This window comes from Trichosurus vulpecula, chromosome 5, assembly GCF_011100635.1.
Source record: "Trichosurus vulpecula isolate mTriVul1 chromosome 5, mTriVul1.pri, whole genome shotgun sequence".
In the NCBI taxonomy this organism is placed as follows: domain Eukaryota; kingdom Metazoa; phylum Chordata; class Mammalia; order Diprotodontia; family Phalangeridae; genus Trichosurus; species Trichosurus vulpecula.
The window spans coordinates 24,835,072-24,853,970 of record NC_050577.1 but is presented as its reverse complement, the minus strand read 5'-3'; the positions used below and the strand labels follow the sequence as shown (position 1 = coordinate 24,853,970).

Genomic DNA, 18,899 nt, shown 5'->3' with positions numbered 1-18,899 from the left:
TAAAGATGGGAGCTCTTGGGGCTCTGCTGAAAATTAGAATGAAGGGGGGCAGCTAGGTGGCACAGTGAGTAGATCACCGGTCCTGGAGTCAGGAGTACCTGAGTTCAAATCCAGACTCAGACACTTTGTACACTTACTAGCTGCATGACCTTGGGCAAGTCACTTAACCCCAATTGCCCTGCCTAGCCCCTCCAAAAAAATTAAAATGAAAACACATAATGGCCCCTAACAAATAAGTGATAATTTAGACTGGTGCAGGATATGACAGCAGAGGTCATGCAGGGCCAGATCAACACTAAAGAACAAAGTAGATAAATCTCCAGATTGGAGTCTGAAACTTGCTGTCTGTCCTCCACACATGCCACTCCATTTCCTCTTCTGTGCCTTCGAAGAGGTTGGCCCCAAACCTGGAATGCCATTTTCTCTCGACCGACCCATGCATGGCCAGTGGCTACAATTCATTTCATGATGACCAAACAGAGGATCTTCCAAGAGTGTTTTAAGGTTAACACACTAATCTGAGCCCTCCAACCACCCTGTTAAGTACATACTCCAGCTATTATCGATCCTATTTCACAGATGAGAAGAATGAGTGCTGGAGAAGTCAAGTAACATACTCATGGTCACATAGTAAATGCCAGACGGTAGATTTGAACCCAGGTCTTCCTGACCCTAAGTCCAACAGCATCGGAGATTATGTGGATCTTTCTCGAAGATAATAGGGTCCCTTGAGAAATAGATGCTAGAGTATCAACTAACTAATCAACAAGGAATATTTAGGCATCTATTATGTTCTAGGCACTGGACCTGCAAAGACAAAAATTAAAGCGTCCCTGTCCTTGAGGGACTTTGGATGCAATAGGGGTGAGTGTGTGAGTGTGCGTGTGCGTGTGTGTGCATGTGTGTGTGTGCATGTGTGTGTGTGTGCATGTGTGTGTGTGTGTGAGTTACTTAGTTAATTTCTTAGTTATTTCTGTTGATAGGAAAAGTGAAGGTCAGTGTGGTTCCTCATTATAAATGAGGGAAGGTGATGAGGAATGGTTAGTTGGAGTCTGAAATGACATCCCCACATCAGAGAAGGTGCTTTGCTCCATGAGCAAAGCAGAATTGAAACAGCTCAAAGGAAACGCAGGATGCGCAAGTTTGGAGTGTCCACCCCAATTGTTCATATGGACTATTTGTGCCCGACCTGTGGTAGAAAATTCTGAGCTCATATTGGCCTTATCAGCCACAGTCAGACACATTGAATCTTGACTCAAGCATAGTGATGTCATTTTGGTCCTCTTTCAGACCAACCATGCCATACAATATACATAGTTATAAATACATATATTGTGTATGTGTATACATAAGCATGTATACAAACATATGCAGACATACACAGTAAATGGAAAGTTACTGGGAGAGGCACTCATTGCTTGGGGGATCAGGAAAGGCTTACTTAGAAGGTAACATATGAGCTGAACACAGATTCAAACAAGGTTTTCTAAGAGGCAGAGGTAAGGAGAGAGTGCCTTCCAGGCTTGGGAGACAGCCTGCAAAAAGGCATGCAGATGGGAGATGAAGAATAGCAAGTATGCTGTAGGATATATTAAGGGCAGTACTATATATAATCAAACTTAAAAGGTAGTTTGGAGCCTTGTGGAGAAAGGCTTTAAATGACAAGCTGAAGAGTTTATATTTGACTCTAAAAGTAAGAGAGTCACTGAAATTCATTGAGCAAGGCAGTGACAGGGTCAGAATTTTGCTTTAGGAAAACCACTCTGGCAGCTGTGTGGAAGATGGCTGGGAGAGGGGAGACACCGGAGGCAGAGAGACCAGCTCCAAGTCTAGCGGGTTGTTGCACCCTTCCTCGATAAAGCTTTAGCTTCCAACTTCTAGGACACCATGTATGATCTGAAATGCTTGCTAGAATTCAGGGACTGTTGAACTCGGCCTCTGTGTCTCTGATGTCCAGCACACAACCCAGTTCTTCATAAATGTTTGTGATTTGAGCAGGGGAAGGCCTCTTCTCCAGGCATCAGTCAGGGTAGCCCTGCAGTTGTCAAAAGCACTTCAGGGAAGCCGCTGGCATTTAGGGAAGGGCTGGCACAGTGAGACAGAAGCCTGGAATTGGAGGCAGAGCTTTGACTTTCCCAATTAATGTCTGGGAGACTTTGGGCACCTCAGTTTTCCTGCAGTCTTCCTTGCAAAATGAGGAAAATTGGGGGATTTGGATCAGTTGAAGGTTTGGTTTTTTAAAATTCTTTTGTGTAATGGATCCTTCTCTGAATCATTTTTAAATGTATGAAATACTTAGGATTATAAAGGAAACCAATTTTACCAAAACATACTTGATCAGAAGATACTAAAGAAAAAAAAAAGTTCGTGGACCCCAGGATAAAAAAGCACTGACCTAGGGTCCCCTTCCAGCTCTCAAATCCCTAGGATCCCAGGTTCCCAGTGGAGTTGCGTGCCAGGGGCCCTGCTAAAGTTCTGTTCTTGGAATTTAGACCCTTTTCAAGGTCACCCCCTTTCGCTAAAATCGTCAAAGGCCTGAAAGTTTGAGGGCGTGCAGGCAAGTGAGCACAGTGGGTGTGGTGGGTGGGTAGGAGGGGGTGAGGGCTGGCAAGGGGGTGGGGAAGCTGAAGGGCTGGCCTGGGGAGTGATTGACGCCCAGGCAAGTGAGGACTTAGAGCCGAGGGGAGCCAGAAGGAACTGCTAAGAGCGCTGCAGGCTCTGCAGCGGAGAGAGGTCCTGCCCAGCTGTTTGCGAAGATTTCCTGTTTCCCCTCCAGCCCAGGCTCGAGAAGTTGAGTGAGTCACACGCACGCATACCCCCACACACAGCTACACACACACTCACACACACACACATACACACAGGGCGAGCCGAACTGCTGCAGAAGAGCCGAGCCCCGCGGCCAGCCCCTGGGGCCCCCAGCCCGGCCCGTGGCCCGGACGCCACATCTGGCCTGCACATCTGCCCAGGGAAGGAGAGCGGGAGCTAGAGCGCGCCAGGGGCCAAGCGGGGCGAGCTAGGCAGAGGCTGCCGGGCCAGTCCAGTGAGCTCCCCCTCCTCCACCCCTTCTTCCTTCTCCTCTTCCTCCTCGCCCGCCCCGGCTGCTGCCCGGCTCCCGCTCTATGCGGAGGCGGAGCGGGCTCGGCCATGAGTCGGGCTCTCCTGCGGAGCCCGGGGCTACTGCTCCTCTTCCTGTGGACGCGCATTGCCAGCACCATCCCTCCCTACGTCCAGAAGATGGGTGAGTTCGGCGGGGCCCCGGGACGGTGCCCGACTGAGTGGGGGGAAGTGCTTGACAATCCGAGCTGCCGCGGGGCGGAAATTGGGGAAGTTTGTACCGGGGCCGGGTTGGGCTGGCCGACCAGCCGGAGGAGCCCCTGGCGCTGCGCGGAGTCCAGCTCCGCTGAGGGAACTTTGCGAGCAAGTTTGTACAGTGCCTGCCGCCGGGCCTGAGCTTCTCCCTAGGCTGGCACCGCGCCGTGAGCGCAACAGCCCCGTCCTAGGCCCCCTGCCCAGCCCGCGCGGGACACACCTGGCCGTGTCACCCTCGATTCCACGCGCTCTGGGATCTGGGACCAGCAGCTCGTTACTCCTGAATGTGTAAACCACGCAGATCTCGAAACCTTGGGGATTCAGATGCTCCTGGCTCCCCTTCCAATCACATCATCAAAAATTAAGTTCTTACCATGGTAGTAAGGCAACAAACATTTATTAAGCTCATACTGTGTCCAGGCACTGAGCTACTAGCTGGAGACGATCCCTGCCCTCAAGGAGCTCACTATCTAACGAGGGAGACAATTTGTAGAAAAGCGAAGGCGTAAAGGCCCATATCGTGTAGGAGATATATTGTATCCCCCAGCGCCCAGTGCCCAATAGGACTGTTTCTATTACTCCGTATAAATCTGGTATGTACAATTGTTTGCATATAGTCTCCTTCCTCTTCCCACCCAGGTGGGCATTAGTTTGTGAGCTCCTGGAGGGGTGAGGTTGTGTTTGCTCCTTGTTTGTAACGGCAGAGTTTAGCCACCACTGCTCCTGCCCTCTCCAGGCTTACTTTCTAAAGCCCGAAGCTACAAGTAAACAGATTAGTTGGGCCTAGTTCGGGAAGGCCCTAAGGCGGGAGAACCTGGACAGGATCTCTCACACTTTCTCTTGTCTCCAGGCTACTGCCTTGCCATTCATTTACGCTGGTGAACTAATCCTTTCTTTGCTGGCTTGTTGTGGGCCCCCAAGGGCTCTGAACCCTGGAGGAAAGACTGATTTCCAGGCTCCACCCTAGACTGGGTGGACGTCTAGGGCTAGATAGTACCCCCTCCCTTCTTTGCATGTTATTGTTCGGTGGGGTGTCTAACTCATCATGGCCCCATTTGAGGTTTTCTCGTCAAAGATGGTGGAGTGGTTTGCCATTTCTTTCTCCAGCTCATTTTACAGATGAGGAAACTGAGGCAAGCAGGAGGAAGCGACCTGCCCAGGGTCTCAGAGCTAGTAACTGTCAGAGGCCAGATTTTAAACTCAGGGAGATCAGGCTTTTAAGACTCCAGGCTGGGCACTCTACCCACTCACTGCACCTTCTAGCTACCCCAGGAATCATAGGGCTCAAATCTCACATCAACTTGTATGATGCTTGGCAAGTCACTAATCCTCTCTAGGTCCTCAGTTTCCTCGGCAGAACAAGGAGGAGGTTGGACTGGATGGGCTCTAAGGGCCCTTTCCACTTCAAACTGTGATCCCATGATCTCCAAGTTCCCAAACGTTTATGCATCTAATAAATACTCATTTACTAAGCAAGACCTTTATACAAGGCACTTCGCTAAGGTACAAAATATCGAGGGACTTTTTACTGCATCCTACCTTTGATATCTGCTCAATGTTATAGGGTGCAGACCCACCTGAGGCCTGATTGCCCTTGAGTGTTGGGCCCAGCTACTGACAGTTACTAAACAATATCTGAGATGGGGGTTTTTCCTGTTATTGAACGTGAAGCTTCAAGGGAACTATTTTTTTTTTTTATTTAAAGAACTATAAGCACATCATCAGTTAAATCCCCAGGGCCTCTCATTTATCTGAAGTTTGGGGCTTAGTAAATGCTGACATTCCATTCTTGGAGCTTTGCTGGTTTGTTAAATTTGTCCTTTTCCTCCCTCTGAGCTGCACCTGACTTACTGTTGTTGAGTTGTTTTTCAGTTGTGTCCAACTTTGGGGGTCTAGGTAGTCTCTTGCCCCCCCCCTTCCTTGCACATATATTATCGTTCAGCCAGTGTCTAACTCTTCATGACCCCATTTGGAGTTTTCTTGGCAAAGATACTGGATTGGTTTGCTATGTCTTTCTCCAGCTCATTTTTACAGATGAGGAAACTGAGGCAAAGTGACTTGCCTAGGGTCACACAGGTATAAGTGTTTGAACTCCCTCCAGGCCTCAGAATGGCACCATCTAACTACCCCTACCTGACTTATGGGGAGGGGGGGTAAAAGAGTTACTTATTTAATTTCTTAGTTATTTTTGTTGATGGGGAAAGTTAAGGTCAGTGTGGCCCCTTATTATAAGTGAGGGAAGGATAGCAGGTGATGAAGAGTGGTTAGTTGGAGTCGGAAATACTGAACTATTTGAGACTTATTTTGTTTACAATGTAGGACGAGCCTGTTGTGGACTCAGATAACTCATCGCTGCATCTATTTTAGCCCTACACAAAAATGTAAATAAGTGGATTTAAAAACGTGGCCTTCAGCATCCCATCTTGGTGAAATCTTAGTGGTATTTTATTTGTTTTTTCCTTAATCAATTTTCAGAAAGCCACAGTTTTAATATCTGTGAGGGATTAAGGAGCCCAGATGGTTGAATTGCTGGGAAGAGGAGGAGGGAGATATTGTTTTCGATCTTTATCTTTTTAACTCAAACTGATTTTAAAAAGAGGACTGAGAGGCAAAGCAATAGGATTGTGAACTTAATTTGTTTAATTGCATTTTTGTTGTGGTTTGCAACATGACCACGTAGGCTTTGATTGAACAGTGAATTTTAAAAAACAACCAGCCAGCTAACGCTAAACAACTTTTGTTATTAGTGGCGTGACATTTCCCACTCGATGCAATCTACTTTTTATTGGCTGACTGAAAAGTTAGAGGTAACCATAATGCTAAACTTAGGGTGATTTTGCTGGGAATTGTAAAATTGTGTTTCATACAGGCAGCTGCACCGGGGAAGTTGCCGTTCAGTCGTACCCGACTCTTCGTGACTCCATTTAGGTTTTCTCGGCAGAGATACTGTCATGGTTTGCCATTTCCTTCTTCAACTCATTTTACAGATGAGGAAACTGAGGCAAGCAGGGTTAAGTGACTTGCCCAGGATCACACAACTAGTAAGTGTCTGAGGCCAAATTTGAACTCCAGGAGATAAGTTTTCGTGACTCCAAGCCTGACACTCTGCGCCACCTAGCTGCCCTGGGCAGGCAAAACAGGACACAGAAACTGGGGGGTTAGGAGATCTGGAGATTAATTGGGGATTTAGCCATTAAGAACAAGTTTCATAAAAAGATGTCTTTTTGACATTTTTTCTTTAGTAAATATCTCTTTCCTGAACACTTAACCGCAGGAGAACTTGAAATGTTTTTCAAATACCTTTATCTCTATAACATGATCTGTATATTTGGAGAATTTAGAACAAGATGTTTTTTCCCCATTGCTTTCTTATTTTTGGTAATGGAATGGTGAGTGTCCAGTTCTGTCCATCTTCTAAAACCATTCTAAAATGCATGTTTATTTGGTCATTATTAGAGCTTAGACAAACTACGGCCCAGAGATGTCCTTCTGTCAGTTTCCTTTATGCTCTTTAACAGGGAGCTGGGATGGGGAGAGTTTTTAAATATTTCCTTCCTTTGCTAATCATTCCTTTACAAAAGGAAGAAACTTATAACTCTAATGTTACATGTTGGCCTTCGTGAACATCATTCATGAATGTTCTGTGGGGAAAATTTGACTGAAGAGGCAGCCAGTGGCACTGTGGTTATGAACCTAGAATCAGAAAGACATGAGTTCAAATCCATCCTCTGACACTTATGGGTGTATGACTTTGGGCAAGTCACATCTGTGCCTCATTTTGACAACTGTAAAATGGGTATTTAGCTGCCAAGATTGTTGTGAGGATCAAATGAGATACTATTTGTGAAATCCTTGGTACAGCGCCTAGCACATAGTAGGTACTATATTAATACTAGCTATAAATTTTATTATCATGCATACCTGTGGGGTATTCCTCCCCTGCCTTACCATGCCTGACCTTGCCAGAGTGTAAACGATATCCATTGTGCCACCTAGCTGCCTTGGAGGGGTGGGATAGGGCCACCAACAAAAATAAGAAAGTATTGAGGAAAGGTGGGGTTAGGGGAAAAGAGAGTCATGGTCATGTGACGAGAGGCAGTGTGGCCAAGTGGATCGAGAGCTGGCCTTGAAACCAAGAAAATCTGGGTTCGGGTCCTTCCAAAGATCCATGGGAGCTGTGTGTCCCTGGGCAAGTCTTTTAAAAGGGGAGTGTAGAGAGAGTCATGCCTTCCCCCTGCTGGTTGGTCACTGCCAGATTCTCCTGTTTGCACCTTGTTGTTATATAGTTGGTACAACATGAGCTTCTTGAGAGGAAAAACTGACTTTTGTCTTTCTTCATATCCTCTGTGCTAGCACAGTGCCTGCCACACAGTAGACACTTAATAAATGCCTATTGACTGACTAAAGAAAAGAGAGGCCAGGGACTGGGGGAAATGAAATCTAGACTAGGAAACTGAGGAGCAGTTAGATTGAGAATCTGAAGGGGTGGGGAGGAAGAGAGAGAGAGAGAGAGAGAGAGAGAGAGAGAGAGGGAGAGAGAGAGAGAGAGATTGATTGGGATTGGGTTTTTCAGCATTCCTGATCCTGTTTGGAATTACATTTGCCCAGTTTCACTTAGAGAGATGGGTTAGGAGCCAGAATACTAGGTAAATTAAGAAGTTAGTGAGAGGTGAGAAAGTAGATGCTTGGATTATGGGTGGCTTTTGAGAGAGAAAGCATGTTCTGTAAATGCTTAGAATCCATTTTGTAGCCGATAAATCGAGAGTTGTTCAGAAACAAAGCGAGGAAGCGGTCTAAGGGCATAGGAAAAAAAGCACCCATTTTTATCACCCATCCACTGACATTGATGGTGAATTAGTACAAATGCCACCAATAGAGGTGAAACTCAGAGACTTCTCTTCAACACTTGGCCCTGCCAGAACCCGGATCCAGCTCTTGACTACATGTAGTGCATGTTTGAGTTCCTTCTATATAAGAACACTTACTGAGTGTAAGGGGATGGGGAGAGGGATGTGAACTGCCCATTTCAATGCCCTGGGGAACTGGCTATATGATTTTGGTCAGATCACTTTACTATTCTGAAACTCAGTTTCCTGATCCTCCATATTTGGATTTTGTTGTTGTTGTTGAGTTGTTTTAGTCATGTTCAATTAACTCTTCATGACCTCAATGGGGGTTTTCTTGATACTGGAGTAGTTTGCCATTTCCTTCTCCAACTCATTTTATAAATGAGGAAACTGAGGCAAGCAGGGCTAAGTGTCTCTTAAGATTTCTTAAAGCTCCTTCTAATGATCCTATGATTCCAATGCCTAGCACATGTAGACTGAATCCCTGGGCTAGTAAGCCTCTGTGGGCTGATTTTAATTCATGTCTTCTGGACTCCAGGACTAGCTCTCCATCCACCAAGTAATACAAAGGGCCTAATAGAATACAAATGTAGGGGGTTTTGCTATCCTGTTTGGAATTTTAAATTTCTCTAGACTCTAATCTCATTCACCTACACATCTGTGCTCTCTCTCTCTCTCTCTCTCTCTCTCTCTCTCTCTCTCTCTCTCTCTCTCTCTCTCCCCCTTACCTTTTGTTGGTGCTCAATTAACTTTTTATCCTATTGAATGGGTAAAACCTTCACACTTCCGACCCTATATTGTGACCCTAGGCAAATCTCTTAATCGCTTTTAAATGTCCTTATCTGTAAAACAGGGATGATAATAAGCCATGATCTCACTTAGCCTTCCAGCAGAGTCTGGTGAGCTTTTCCAACCTTCAAAGGCAATATAAATGCCCTCATTATCAGTAGGGAAAAGAAAGTGCCTACTATGCGCCAAGCATTGTGCTAATAAACAATTTACAAACATCTCGTTTGATAACCAGGAGTTCTTGAAAACAAGTATCCAAATTTACTTCCCGAAACCAAAGCCTCAGTCATCCAGCCCTAGTTACATATCTGTAGCATCGGTTTTGGAGTTGGAATATGTGCCTGGATTTCAGTCCTGGCTCTTGTCTCTATTTACTGCCTGTGTGACCTTGGCATAGACAATTAGCCTTGGGTGGCTTCAGTTTCTTGGACCAGATCCATAGGCTCCAATGTCTCTTCCTGGTCCAGTTCTGATCCTATATCATCAGTGCTTCATATACTTGGATTGATTGTTCCATGTCTTATTTTCTCCATCTGTAAGGTGAGGGGGTTGTACCAGGTGATCTCAGACCCTTCGAACCATAAATTCTGTGGTGTCCTTTAAAAAGTCTTGCTAGCATGTCCAACATCCAGTAGATGTTGGAGCCCATCAGTCCTATAAGGTGAACTTGATCAAGAATGCCTTTTCAACATTAAGAGCTGACAGCTAAATCATGTGAGATTTATTTCCCAGGAAGTTGTAGACTCTGGTACACAGGCAGGCAGGAAAGTTGAAATGATTTCATTAATGCATATCCCTATAGCAGCCACTTCATGGAACTGAGAAATTGCAAGTATATTATTTAGCCGTCACTAAAACCATGTGTAAATGTCCAAACGGGTATAAACTGCTTTCAAGGGAAGGAAACCAGAGTTTTCTGTCAGTAGAATACTGGAATTCATATTCAAAGACCTTAGAGATCTTCATTTTACAGAGAACTAGAGTGGGTGACTTCTCTTCAATTCCATACCTGGTGTCACAAATTTAGACTCAGAAGGGACCAGGCCCCCTCATTTTATAGATAAGAAGACTGAGGCTTAAGTTACTTGACCACGGACACCTAAAAAGCATCCTTGAATTTCTAAAAACCTGTTCTAGTGATCCCATGATTCCAATGCCCAGCACATGTAGACTGAATCCCTGGGCACCAAATCCTCTGGCCTGCCTAGAGCCTTTCTGGACAAATTATGTTTACAAATATTCCTGTGAGTAATGCTTAGAAACTGTTGGCTTTACTTAGCAGGAAATATTGATGATCAGGGTGGGTGTGCTGGAAGGAAGGCCAGTTGCGTTTGCTGGTAATATCATCGGGCATAGCTTTCTGCAGTTCCCTGGCTCTTTTAAGTCTGATTTTTTTGGATAACTCTCTTCCTCTCACCTTATTAAAATCTTTTTTTTTTAAAGTCTCCCATTTTTGTGGACTTTTTTCCACACTGAGAGAGTGTTCATTAACTGAGCACTGGGTATTCAAAAACCAAACTAGTATCAGCCCCTGCCTCCAAGGAGCTTACATTCTAGTAGCTGGATATAATATTTATTCAGATAAGTAAATATAAGAACACTGACCACTAAATCAGCATGTGAGATGAATTGTTCAGTTGATTTGGTGTTTGACTTAGAGCCTGTGTGAAGGCATCAGGTACCAGGACTTCAGTCCTCAGTTCTTGTCTACAGGCTATTAAAATGTTAAAAGTTATTGAACTATTAAAATTTTACTAAGACTTTTGGCATACCCAGAGCATGTGTTCTCCCCTTTGTCTGTTGTATCCTCCTATTCCATTGTAAGTTCTGAGGACAGGGACTGTCTTCAATTTTGTATTTGTTCCCTCAGCCTTACCTGGTATGTACACAGTTAGCACTTAATAAATGCTTCATTCACTCTCTGATGTCCTCAGGTTGAAGGGACAGATTAAGTATTCAGTTCAACATTTATTAAGTGCTTACTGTGTATCAGGCACTGTGCTAAGCTCTAGAATGAATGGGATCAGCTGGAGGGCTTCTCCAGGGTCTTGGTGATGGATAATTATTTGGTGTAATGCTGCATCCTCATGGTAGATTATAAACTCCTTAAGGTCAGGGTCTGCATGTTTTGTTTTGTTATGTGGATTTATCAGCAGTTGTCTGTATAATAGGGCAGCTAGGTGGCACAGGGGATATAGTGCAGGCCCTGGAGTCAGGAGTATCTGAGTTAAAATTCAACTTCAGACACTTACTAGCTGTATGACCTTGAGCAAGTCACTTAACCCTGTCTGCCTTATCTGTAAAATGAGCTGGAGAAGGAAATGGCAAACCCACTCCAGTATTTTTGCCAAGAAAACTCCAAATGGGGTCACGGAGAGTTGAATGGGAACAACAAGTGTGTATAATTCATAGCCTCTGAGATACTCATGTCATTTAAGTTAAATGCCTTGACCACAGTCCCACCTATTATATGTAAGAAGCATATCTTGAACCCTAGCATTGACTCCAGGGCTGACTCTGTTTGTTCCATGTAACCTCTCAAGTACTTTCTATGCTGTGAAATTCACAGGTCTAATCAAGTATGTCGATCCCCAGATCCCTTTGGATTCAGTGAAAGATCCATTGAGAGGAAAAGTCCTGGACCCTTGCTCATGGCCATATTTATGGTACATGGGAGAGAAGCCCTATTTGGGAGTCCCAGTTGGAGAGCCAGAACAAAGACTTGATGACTCAGCTGGAAATACACTCCCCCTGTTTTGTGGTTGACTCCAAAGTCAGGTTTAGTGAATGATTACAAGATACCATCTAGATGGGGGCCCCAGAGAGGAGGAGGTTTTCAGCTGGGGGCATGGTGACTAACCATGGTGCTGGACATGCATGCTTTAGCCTAGGAAACAGTGGGAAAAGTCTGAAGGACAAACAGACTGAAGAAGCATTGATAGGTTATTTCTCAGCAAAAATCCATAGGACTAAGGCATGTTCTAGAAGAGATGGGAGAAATCAGGGTTCATCAGATCAAGCCCATGTTATTATTATTAAACACCAGTCTCTACATAAAGCCTTTCTTGATCCCCAGCTGCTGGTACCTCCCTGCTCCTTCCAATTACCTTGTACATATTTTGCATATATCCATATATTCAGTGGATAGTGGCAGACTTGGATACAGAGTCAGGAAATCCTGAGTTCAAATCTGATCTCAGACACTTCCTAGCTGCATAACCCTGGGCAAGTCACTTAACCCTGTTTGCCTCAGTTGTAAAATGGGATGGAGAATGAAATGGCAAACCACTCCAGTACTTTTGCCAAGAAAACCCCAAATGGGGCCATAAAGCTGAAACAACCCAACAACAGTAATGGAAACAATGCTTTAGAATGGGAGACTGAGAGTGGCCTCTTGCAGAAGATGGGATTTGAGCTAAGTATGCAGTGGATAGAGCATTGGACTGAAGAAGGATTCAAACACAGGTCTTTCTGACTCTAGCTGTGTGACCCTGGGTGAATGAGATACTGAATCTCACTCAGCCTCACTGTCTTCATCCTTAAAATGCTGCTCACAATAGCACCTCCCTCATAGGGTCGTTTGGAGGGTCTTTTTGCAAACCTTTAAGTGTTATAGAAAAATTTGTGCTAAATAGTGTTATTACAGAAGGAAACCGGAGACTATGAGAAGCAGAGGTGAGGAGGGAAGCATTCCAAGTATGGGGGGAGGGGAGACAGCCTGTTCAAAGGCACAGAGATGAGAGGTAAGAGGGTGGTATTCAAGGAACAGGAAGCAGGCCAGTCGGGTTGGATTGTAGAATGTCAGTGTGTACGACCAGCAGGGTCACACATCAGGCTTAGGTTGTGATGGCAACTGGGTTTTTAGTTATAGCAGTTGCTGCAATAGTTTTATATTTCCCTTATTCCAACGAGGTTAAGGTCCCATGAAGCATTGTCCATGAGTCACAAATGGAGGAGATGTTATTCCCTCTGCCGGCATCCTTCTCTGATGAATCCTCATGTTGGGGAAGGGGTTTGGGATTCTCTGAGACCATGCCGCTCAGTCAGTAAACAAGTATTTATTTAGCACCTACTGTGCCAACTGCCATATTAAATTCTGAGGATACAAGGACAAATGAAATAGACCTTAGCCACTAGGAGCATCCATTAGGAGCACCCATTAGGAGCACAAGTTTCTGCCAAGATAGAAAGGACTTGCATAGAGGCCCAGTGATGATTATCTGTTTGTTCTCCAAGGACTGGCCTAGCTAATTAACAGATGAACCTCAGAGATCCATCCAATACCAGGTTGTCCATCTAGGGATAAATTTTTGGATTATAGCAGCTCTATAGTCACTCAAGACCCAGAGATGTAGAGGAGGAGGAGGCGGCTCCATGGAAGATCTCTCAAGACTGAATCCTATATCGCTGAAGCATCAATGAATTTAAGGCCATATTTGCATTTGTTATACTCAGGGGAAAGGGAGGAATGTCACTTTGTCCTTCAGAGTGTTCTTGGAATTTCCAAAAACATCTTAAAGGAAAACAGGAAGTCGCCCCCTGAGAATACCTTGGTGAAGACAAAGAGGGAAACCAGCCTGGTCGTAACTAGTGTTTATTCCCTTTCAGAGATTTCTTAACCAGCCTTCTTAAAATACTCAACAAAAATCAAGCTACTGTCTCGAGGAGGAAGGGTGGAACTGTACCATTCCTGCCCTTGTTGTCCATCCCCCACCCCAGTGCTGGTTGGCATGGAGTAGACTGGAAGACTGGAGAGTGCCTTCCGAAGTGTAGGGCTATGCCATGAATGACTGGCGATCATTGTTGTGGAATTTCTATAAATATTTATATTTTCAAAGTAAATTTTGGAGCTGTCTCTTATTTTTGCATCCCCTACATTTCATATAATCTACAGACCATCCTCTCCCCATATCAAGAAAGTCTTTCATGTGTAGTAATCCATAGCCCTAGCCCCCAGCTTCTGCAAAGAAGAGGTATGATCGAGGTACCTCATAGCTCATTTTTGGTGCCACACTTGGTTAGTCTCACTTCTAAACATTCACTATCAGTGAGGTGACTATTCCTACTGTTAACGTTGTAGATGGTTTTGAATCCTGCTTATTTTCTCTGTAGTCATCATATTCATCGATTCACATAGTGCAGTGATGTTCTATCACATTCTATCCATTCATGGAATACAGTGTGTTTCTCTATTCCCAAGTCAATGGGCATCCCTTCCCCCACCATTTCTTTATTGCCCTCAAAAGTGTTGCAGTGAATATTTTTTGCTAAATATGGGACCTTTCTTTTCATTTTAAATTATTTTTATGACCATGTGATGTAAACCTGTAGCTGTAGAAAGTCTCTGAGTCAAAGGTTATGTGCATTTTCAGGACTTCTCAATTCCAAATTCCATTCCAGAATTGTTGGACCAATTCATTCTTCCACCAACAAGGAAGTAGTGTGCCTGTCTTTCCACATGCCCTCCAACTTTGACTGTTTCACTCATTTGTCATCTTCTGTCCTATGTCAGTTGTTGGGTCTGAAGTGAAACCTCCAAGTTATGATTTTATGTCTGTCCAGCAGGATCACATTTGAACATTCCTAAAGCTAAAAAATGATTCTTAAAATCCCAATAGAACTGAGAGCTGGAGAGATCTGGGATTACGGATCTAGAGCTGGAAGGAAACGTAAAGATCATTTAGACCAACCTACCTCATATATTGTTGAGAAAACTGAGATGTGGAGAGGCCATAAACTTGCCTAGGTGTGCGTATTAAGCACCAGAGCCTGGATTTGAGCCCTGGCTCTGGTGGTCTTTCCACTGAATTGCACCAGATAGTGTCTGTTAGTTAGTAATGCTAGCTTATTTTGGCCAGCCAGGAGCCTTAGGGATGGAAGCAAGGGACTTCAGTCATCAACAAGTCTGAACCCCTCATTTTGGACAGATGAGCAAACTGCGGCCCAGGGAGGTTAAGTGGGAGACCCCAAATCACAGTGGCTGTGCTGGGATTCAAAGCCATGCAGGTCCTCTGACTTCAAATCAAACTCCTCCAGCCCCTTGTCCCAAGTTCCTAATGGCATTCTGCCATCTCTGTACTCGTTCTTCTTTAGTGTATGTCTTTTCCCTCACCTTCATACTCACATAAGGGTCTGCCTTCTGAAAATTAGGCTGTGATTGATTGGAGGGTTGGGGATGTAGGATTTCTGTTTGCACAGAGGTTTCTCTCAAGGCATCCAAATCTCCAAGTCAGGCAGTTTGATTCCTCGAGTTTAAATGACTATCCTAAGGCTCCTAAGATGCTGAAGTGAGGCTTAGAGAGATTAATAGCTCAAAGAAATTAATGTCACATTTGCCCATTAACACACAAGTCTTTCCTGGCACCTAGATGGTGCAAGATAGAAAGTGCTGGACTTAGACTTCGACCTGAGTTCAAATCCTGATTCAGACACTTATTAAGAGTGTGACCCTGGGCAAGTCACCTAACTTAGCCTCAGTTTCCTCATTTGCAAAATGAGGTTAACAGTACCTAACACAACCTACCCCAGATGGTTATTTTGAAGACCCAATGAGATAAGATGTAAACTACTATATAAATGCTGCTGCTGCTACGACCTCCACCACCACCATCCCCTGATAATCATATTTTCTGGCACTCCTTATAAGCTGCCAAAGCTCTCCCATAGCTTAAATAGATGTTACTACCTGAATATAAATTCAGAATGATTCAAATGGATCAGTGGAGAAACTCGTTTCTGTAAATGGAATGCAGGAATTTTTCCTCTCAGGTTTATTTATTCAAGGTTTTCCCAATTCCTCATGAGCTGTGAATCAACAGCTTTGTTGAGTCTCAGCTGTGCATAGCTGCCAGCAAGGTCATCGGGGGAAAGATGCCCCATGAAGAAAGTGGGTGGGTTACACACTGTCATAAGTGAGTACCCTTTATAAGCTGATTCTTTGATCCAAATCCTCCCCAATTCTTAAGGCTCTATAAACTGAGGTTAGCTGCAAATCTATATCAGTGGAAAGAATTTCCACACTGGGAGTTCATCACTCTGGGGTCATGGGCCTGGATTCTCCTCGACCACCTCCCTCCATTCACAGGCACATATAGAGGTGACATTTTTATATTCCCCAAGTCAACAACCTCAGTGATATGTGTGTGTGTAAACATATGTGCCACGTATGTGCAAATATGAATATATTGTATATTATATATTATGTATGTATTTGTATATACCTGTATATATATGAGTCAAACAAAAAGCATTTGTTAATAATAAAAGCTAGCATTTATATAGCATGTTAATTTTAAATATATTTTTAATTTATTACTTTAAATATTTCCCAATTACATTTAAAACAATTTTTAACATTCATTTTAAAAAATTTTGAGTTCCAATTTCTCCTCTCCTGTCCTTATCCCATCCCTTGAGAAGGCAAGAAATATGATACGAATTACACCTGTGAAATCATACAAAACACTTCCATTATGGTACTTTAAAGACAGCAAAGCCCTAGGAAAGATAGGAAACAGCCCTAGGAGGTGGATGCTATGATTATCACCATTTTACAGATGAGCAAATTGAGATAGACAGGTTATGTGACTTCCTCAGGATCACACAGTTAATTAAATATCAGAAGCTGGATTTGAACTGAATGACATTTGTTCAATGAAGCAGGTCAATGAATACATTCTGAGCCTTTGGGGGGGGGGTGGAGGCAATCTTTGACCCTCTATTCCCCATTTCCTTTGTCACTCACACCTTTTTGAGTATCTTTTAATAAGAATTTGTTTACACTATTCAGTCTTTTATTATTATTATTATTTTCTGTTGCACAGATTGACTAATGTGGCTTAAAAAAAGTCATAGGGTATTATTTTTTTTTATTCTTTCTCTTACCTTGCCAGTTACACTGCCAGCCTGCTGGTAATGCCATTTGTTGATGTGATGGCTGAAATAACCATTGCCCATACCCTTCTCTTTGTTCGGGGGTGATTGTAGTAATAACCTGCCTGTCCAGAATGACCCAGGAACAAAACACTGTCACATCCATTCTTTTAATTTGATTCTCATAAGGGTGAGCATTTACAGGGAGCTTGACCGAAGCAATGCCACTTAAAACTTAGAACACCCTTAAGATGTTGATACTTTAGGTGTAATCATCCCCGTTTTGCAGATGTAGACACTGAGGCCTTAGAGGGTGTATGTGACTCTTGTCCCCTTGTCACAGCTTGTAAGTATTGGAGTCAGGGTTTGAATCCTGGACATTTCTTTTCTGGCCCCAATCTGGGACTCTTTCTTTTCTCATTTCGCTTTCTGCCTTGGCCATCTTGCTTTCAGAGCTTTTCCTCGCTGCTACTTCCTCCATGGCAAGTGTTTTTTCTTGTTTTGTTTTGTTTTGTTTTGTTTTGTTTTGTTTTGTTTTGTTTGTTGCTGCTTTTCCCGTCATTTGCCTCCCGTTTGCACCGAAATACAATTTATCTGAAATGTTTTCCTCCAAGTCCCAATGCCCTGAGTATGTTTGCAAAAGGAACTTAATCACTGGGAATGGGAATGAGCACAAAGAGGTGATTTCAGCTTTTCAAATGTGCTACTTCCACCGCCGCCCCGGACACGCCTTTATTATCTCATACCGAAGCTATGGCAGCAACACCCCTCCCCCCTCACTGGATCCTTACAACAGCCCTGGCAAGGGAAGCATTCTTGTTATCTCCATCTGACAGATGAGATGACTGAGGCAAATGGAGCTTAAGTGACTTGCCCAGAAGTGTCTGAGGCTGGATTTGAATTCAGGTCTTCCAGACTGTATCATCTGTGTCCTCTATCTGTCGCTATCATAAAAAGCACACTGGTATGGTAGAGTGGGACAATCAGCATGGCGAAGAGACATGGATCTCTCCAGGGAGGGAATAGTTAAAAGGACTAAGGATGTACTTTGGAAAAGAAAGTACAGGTGGGGAATGAATTCTGTCTTCCAGTATTTTTTAAAATGTCTTGTGAGAGATTAGAATTGTTTTGCTTAGCTTCAGAGGGCACAACCAGGAAAAATGGGTAGTATTTGCAAGAGGAAAATTTAGACTTAATATAAGGAAAAATTTCCTTATAATTGGAATTTTCCATAGTGAAATGGGCTGCACTGGGAGGTCATGGGTACCCATTCAATGGGGATCTTCAAGCAAAAGCTGAATGGCCATTTGTTGGCTCTCATATAAAGGGGATTCTTTCAATTGTGCATTGATTGGATTATGTGGCCTCCAAGTTCCTATCTTAAAAGTCAGATTCTGCAAATTCCCTCAATTCTTATCTTGCCCATGGAGATCCCAATCATAAAAGTCAAGTTCAAATACTACTTCCATTAATTCATCTTGAGAACTTTGTTGACAGCCTTCCCATGACTTGTCTCAAAATGTCCTGTGTTCTAGTTGTTTTTTGTACATAGCAGGCAATATTTGTTGAATTGGATTGTATTAGACAAATATTTTACTGAGTGTCTGTCTTGAATAAGTCCTGAATAAAGAAATTCAAACCAGAAAATGACTTAGCAAGAACAGCAAGGAAATTAATGAAAAAAGAAAATGAAAAGGAAGGTGGCCTAGCTGTACCAGATTTAAAACTATGTTATAAAGCAGCAATCATGAAAATTATTTGGTACTGGATAAAAAATAGAGTGGTAAATCAGTGGAATAGATTAAGTACACAAGACACAGTAGTAAATTACTATAGTAATCTGCTGTTTGATAAACCCAAAGACTCTAGCTTCTGTGATAAAAACTCACTATTTGACAAAAACTGCTGGGAAAACTGGAAAATAGTATGGCAGAAACTAGGTGTAGACCAATATCTCACACCCTATACCAAAATAAGGTCAAAGTGGGTATGGTATTTAGATGTAAAGGATGATACTATAAGCATATTAGGAGAACAAGAAATAGTTTACCTGTTAGACGTATGGAGAAGGGAAGAATT

The 18,899-nt window shown here is 43.5% G+C and overlaps 1 protein-coding gene across 2 annotated transcripts in view; it reads left to right on the top strand.

Moving 5' to 3' along the window:
• Window positions 1-2,665: 2,665 nt before the first annotated feature.
• Window positions 2,666-18,899, top strand: part of TGFBR2 (transforming growth factor beta receptor 2) — a 93,875-nt gene continuing 77,641 nt past the window's right edge. The window contains exon 1 of one of the 2 annotated variants that reach the window (XM_036759684.1): window positions 2,666-3,241. In XM_036759684.1, coding sequence (XP_036615579.1) covers window positions 3,148-3,241 — 94 coding nt within the window. In that variant the 5' untranslated portion in view covers window positions 2,666-3,147. The remainder of the gene's footprint in view (window positions 3,242-18,899) is intronic. The other variant, XM_036759685.1, reaches the window with a different exon arrangement.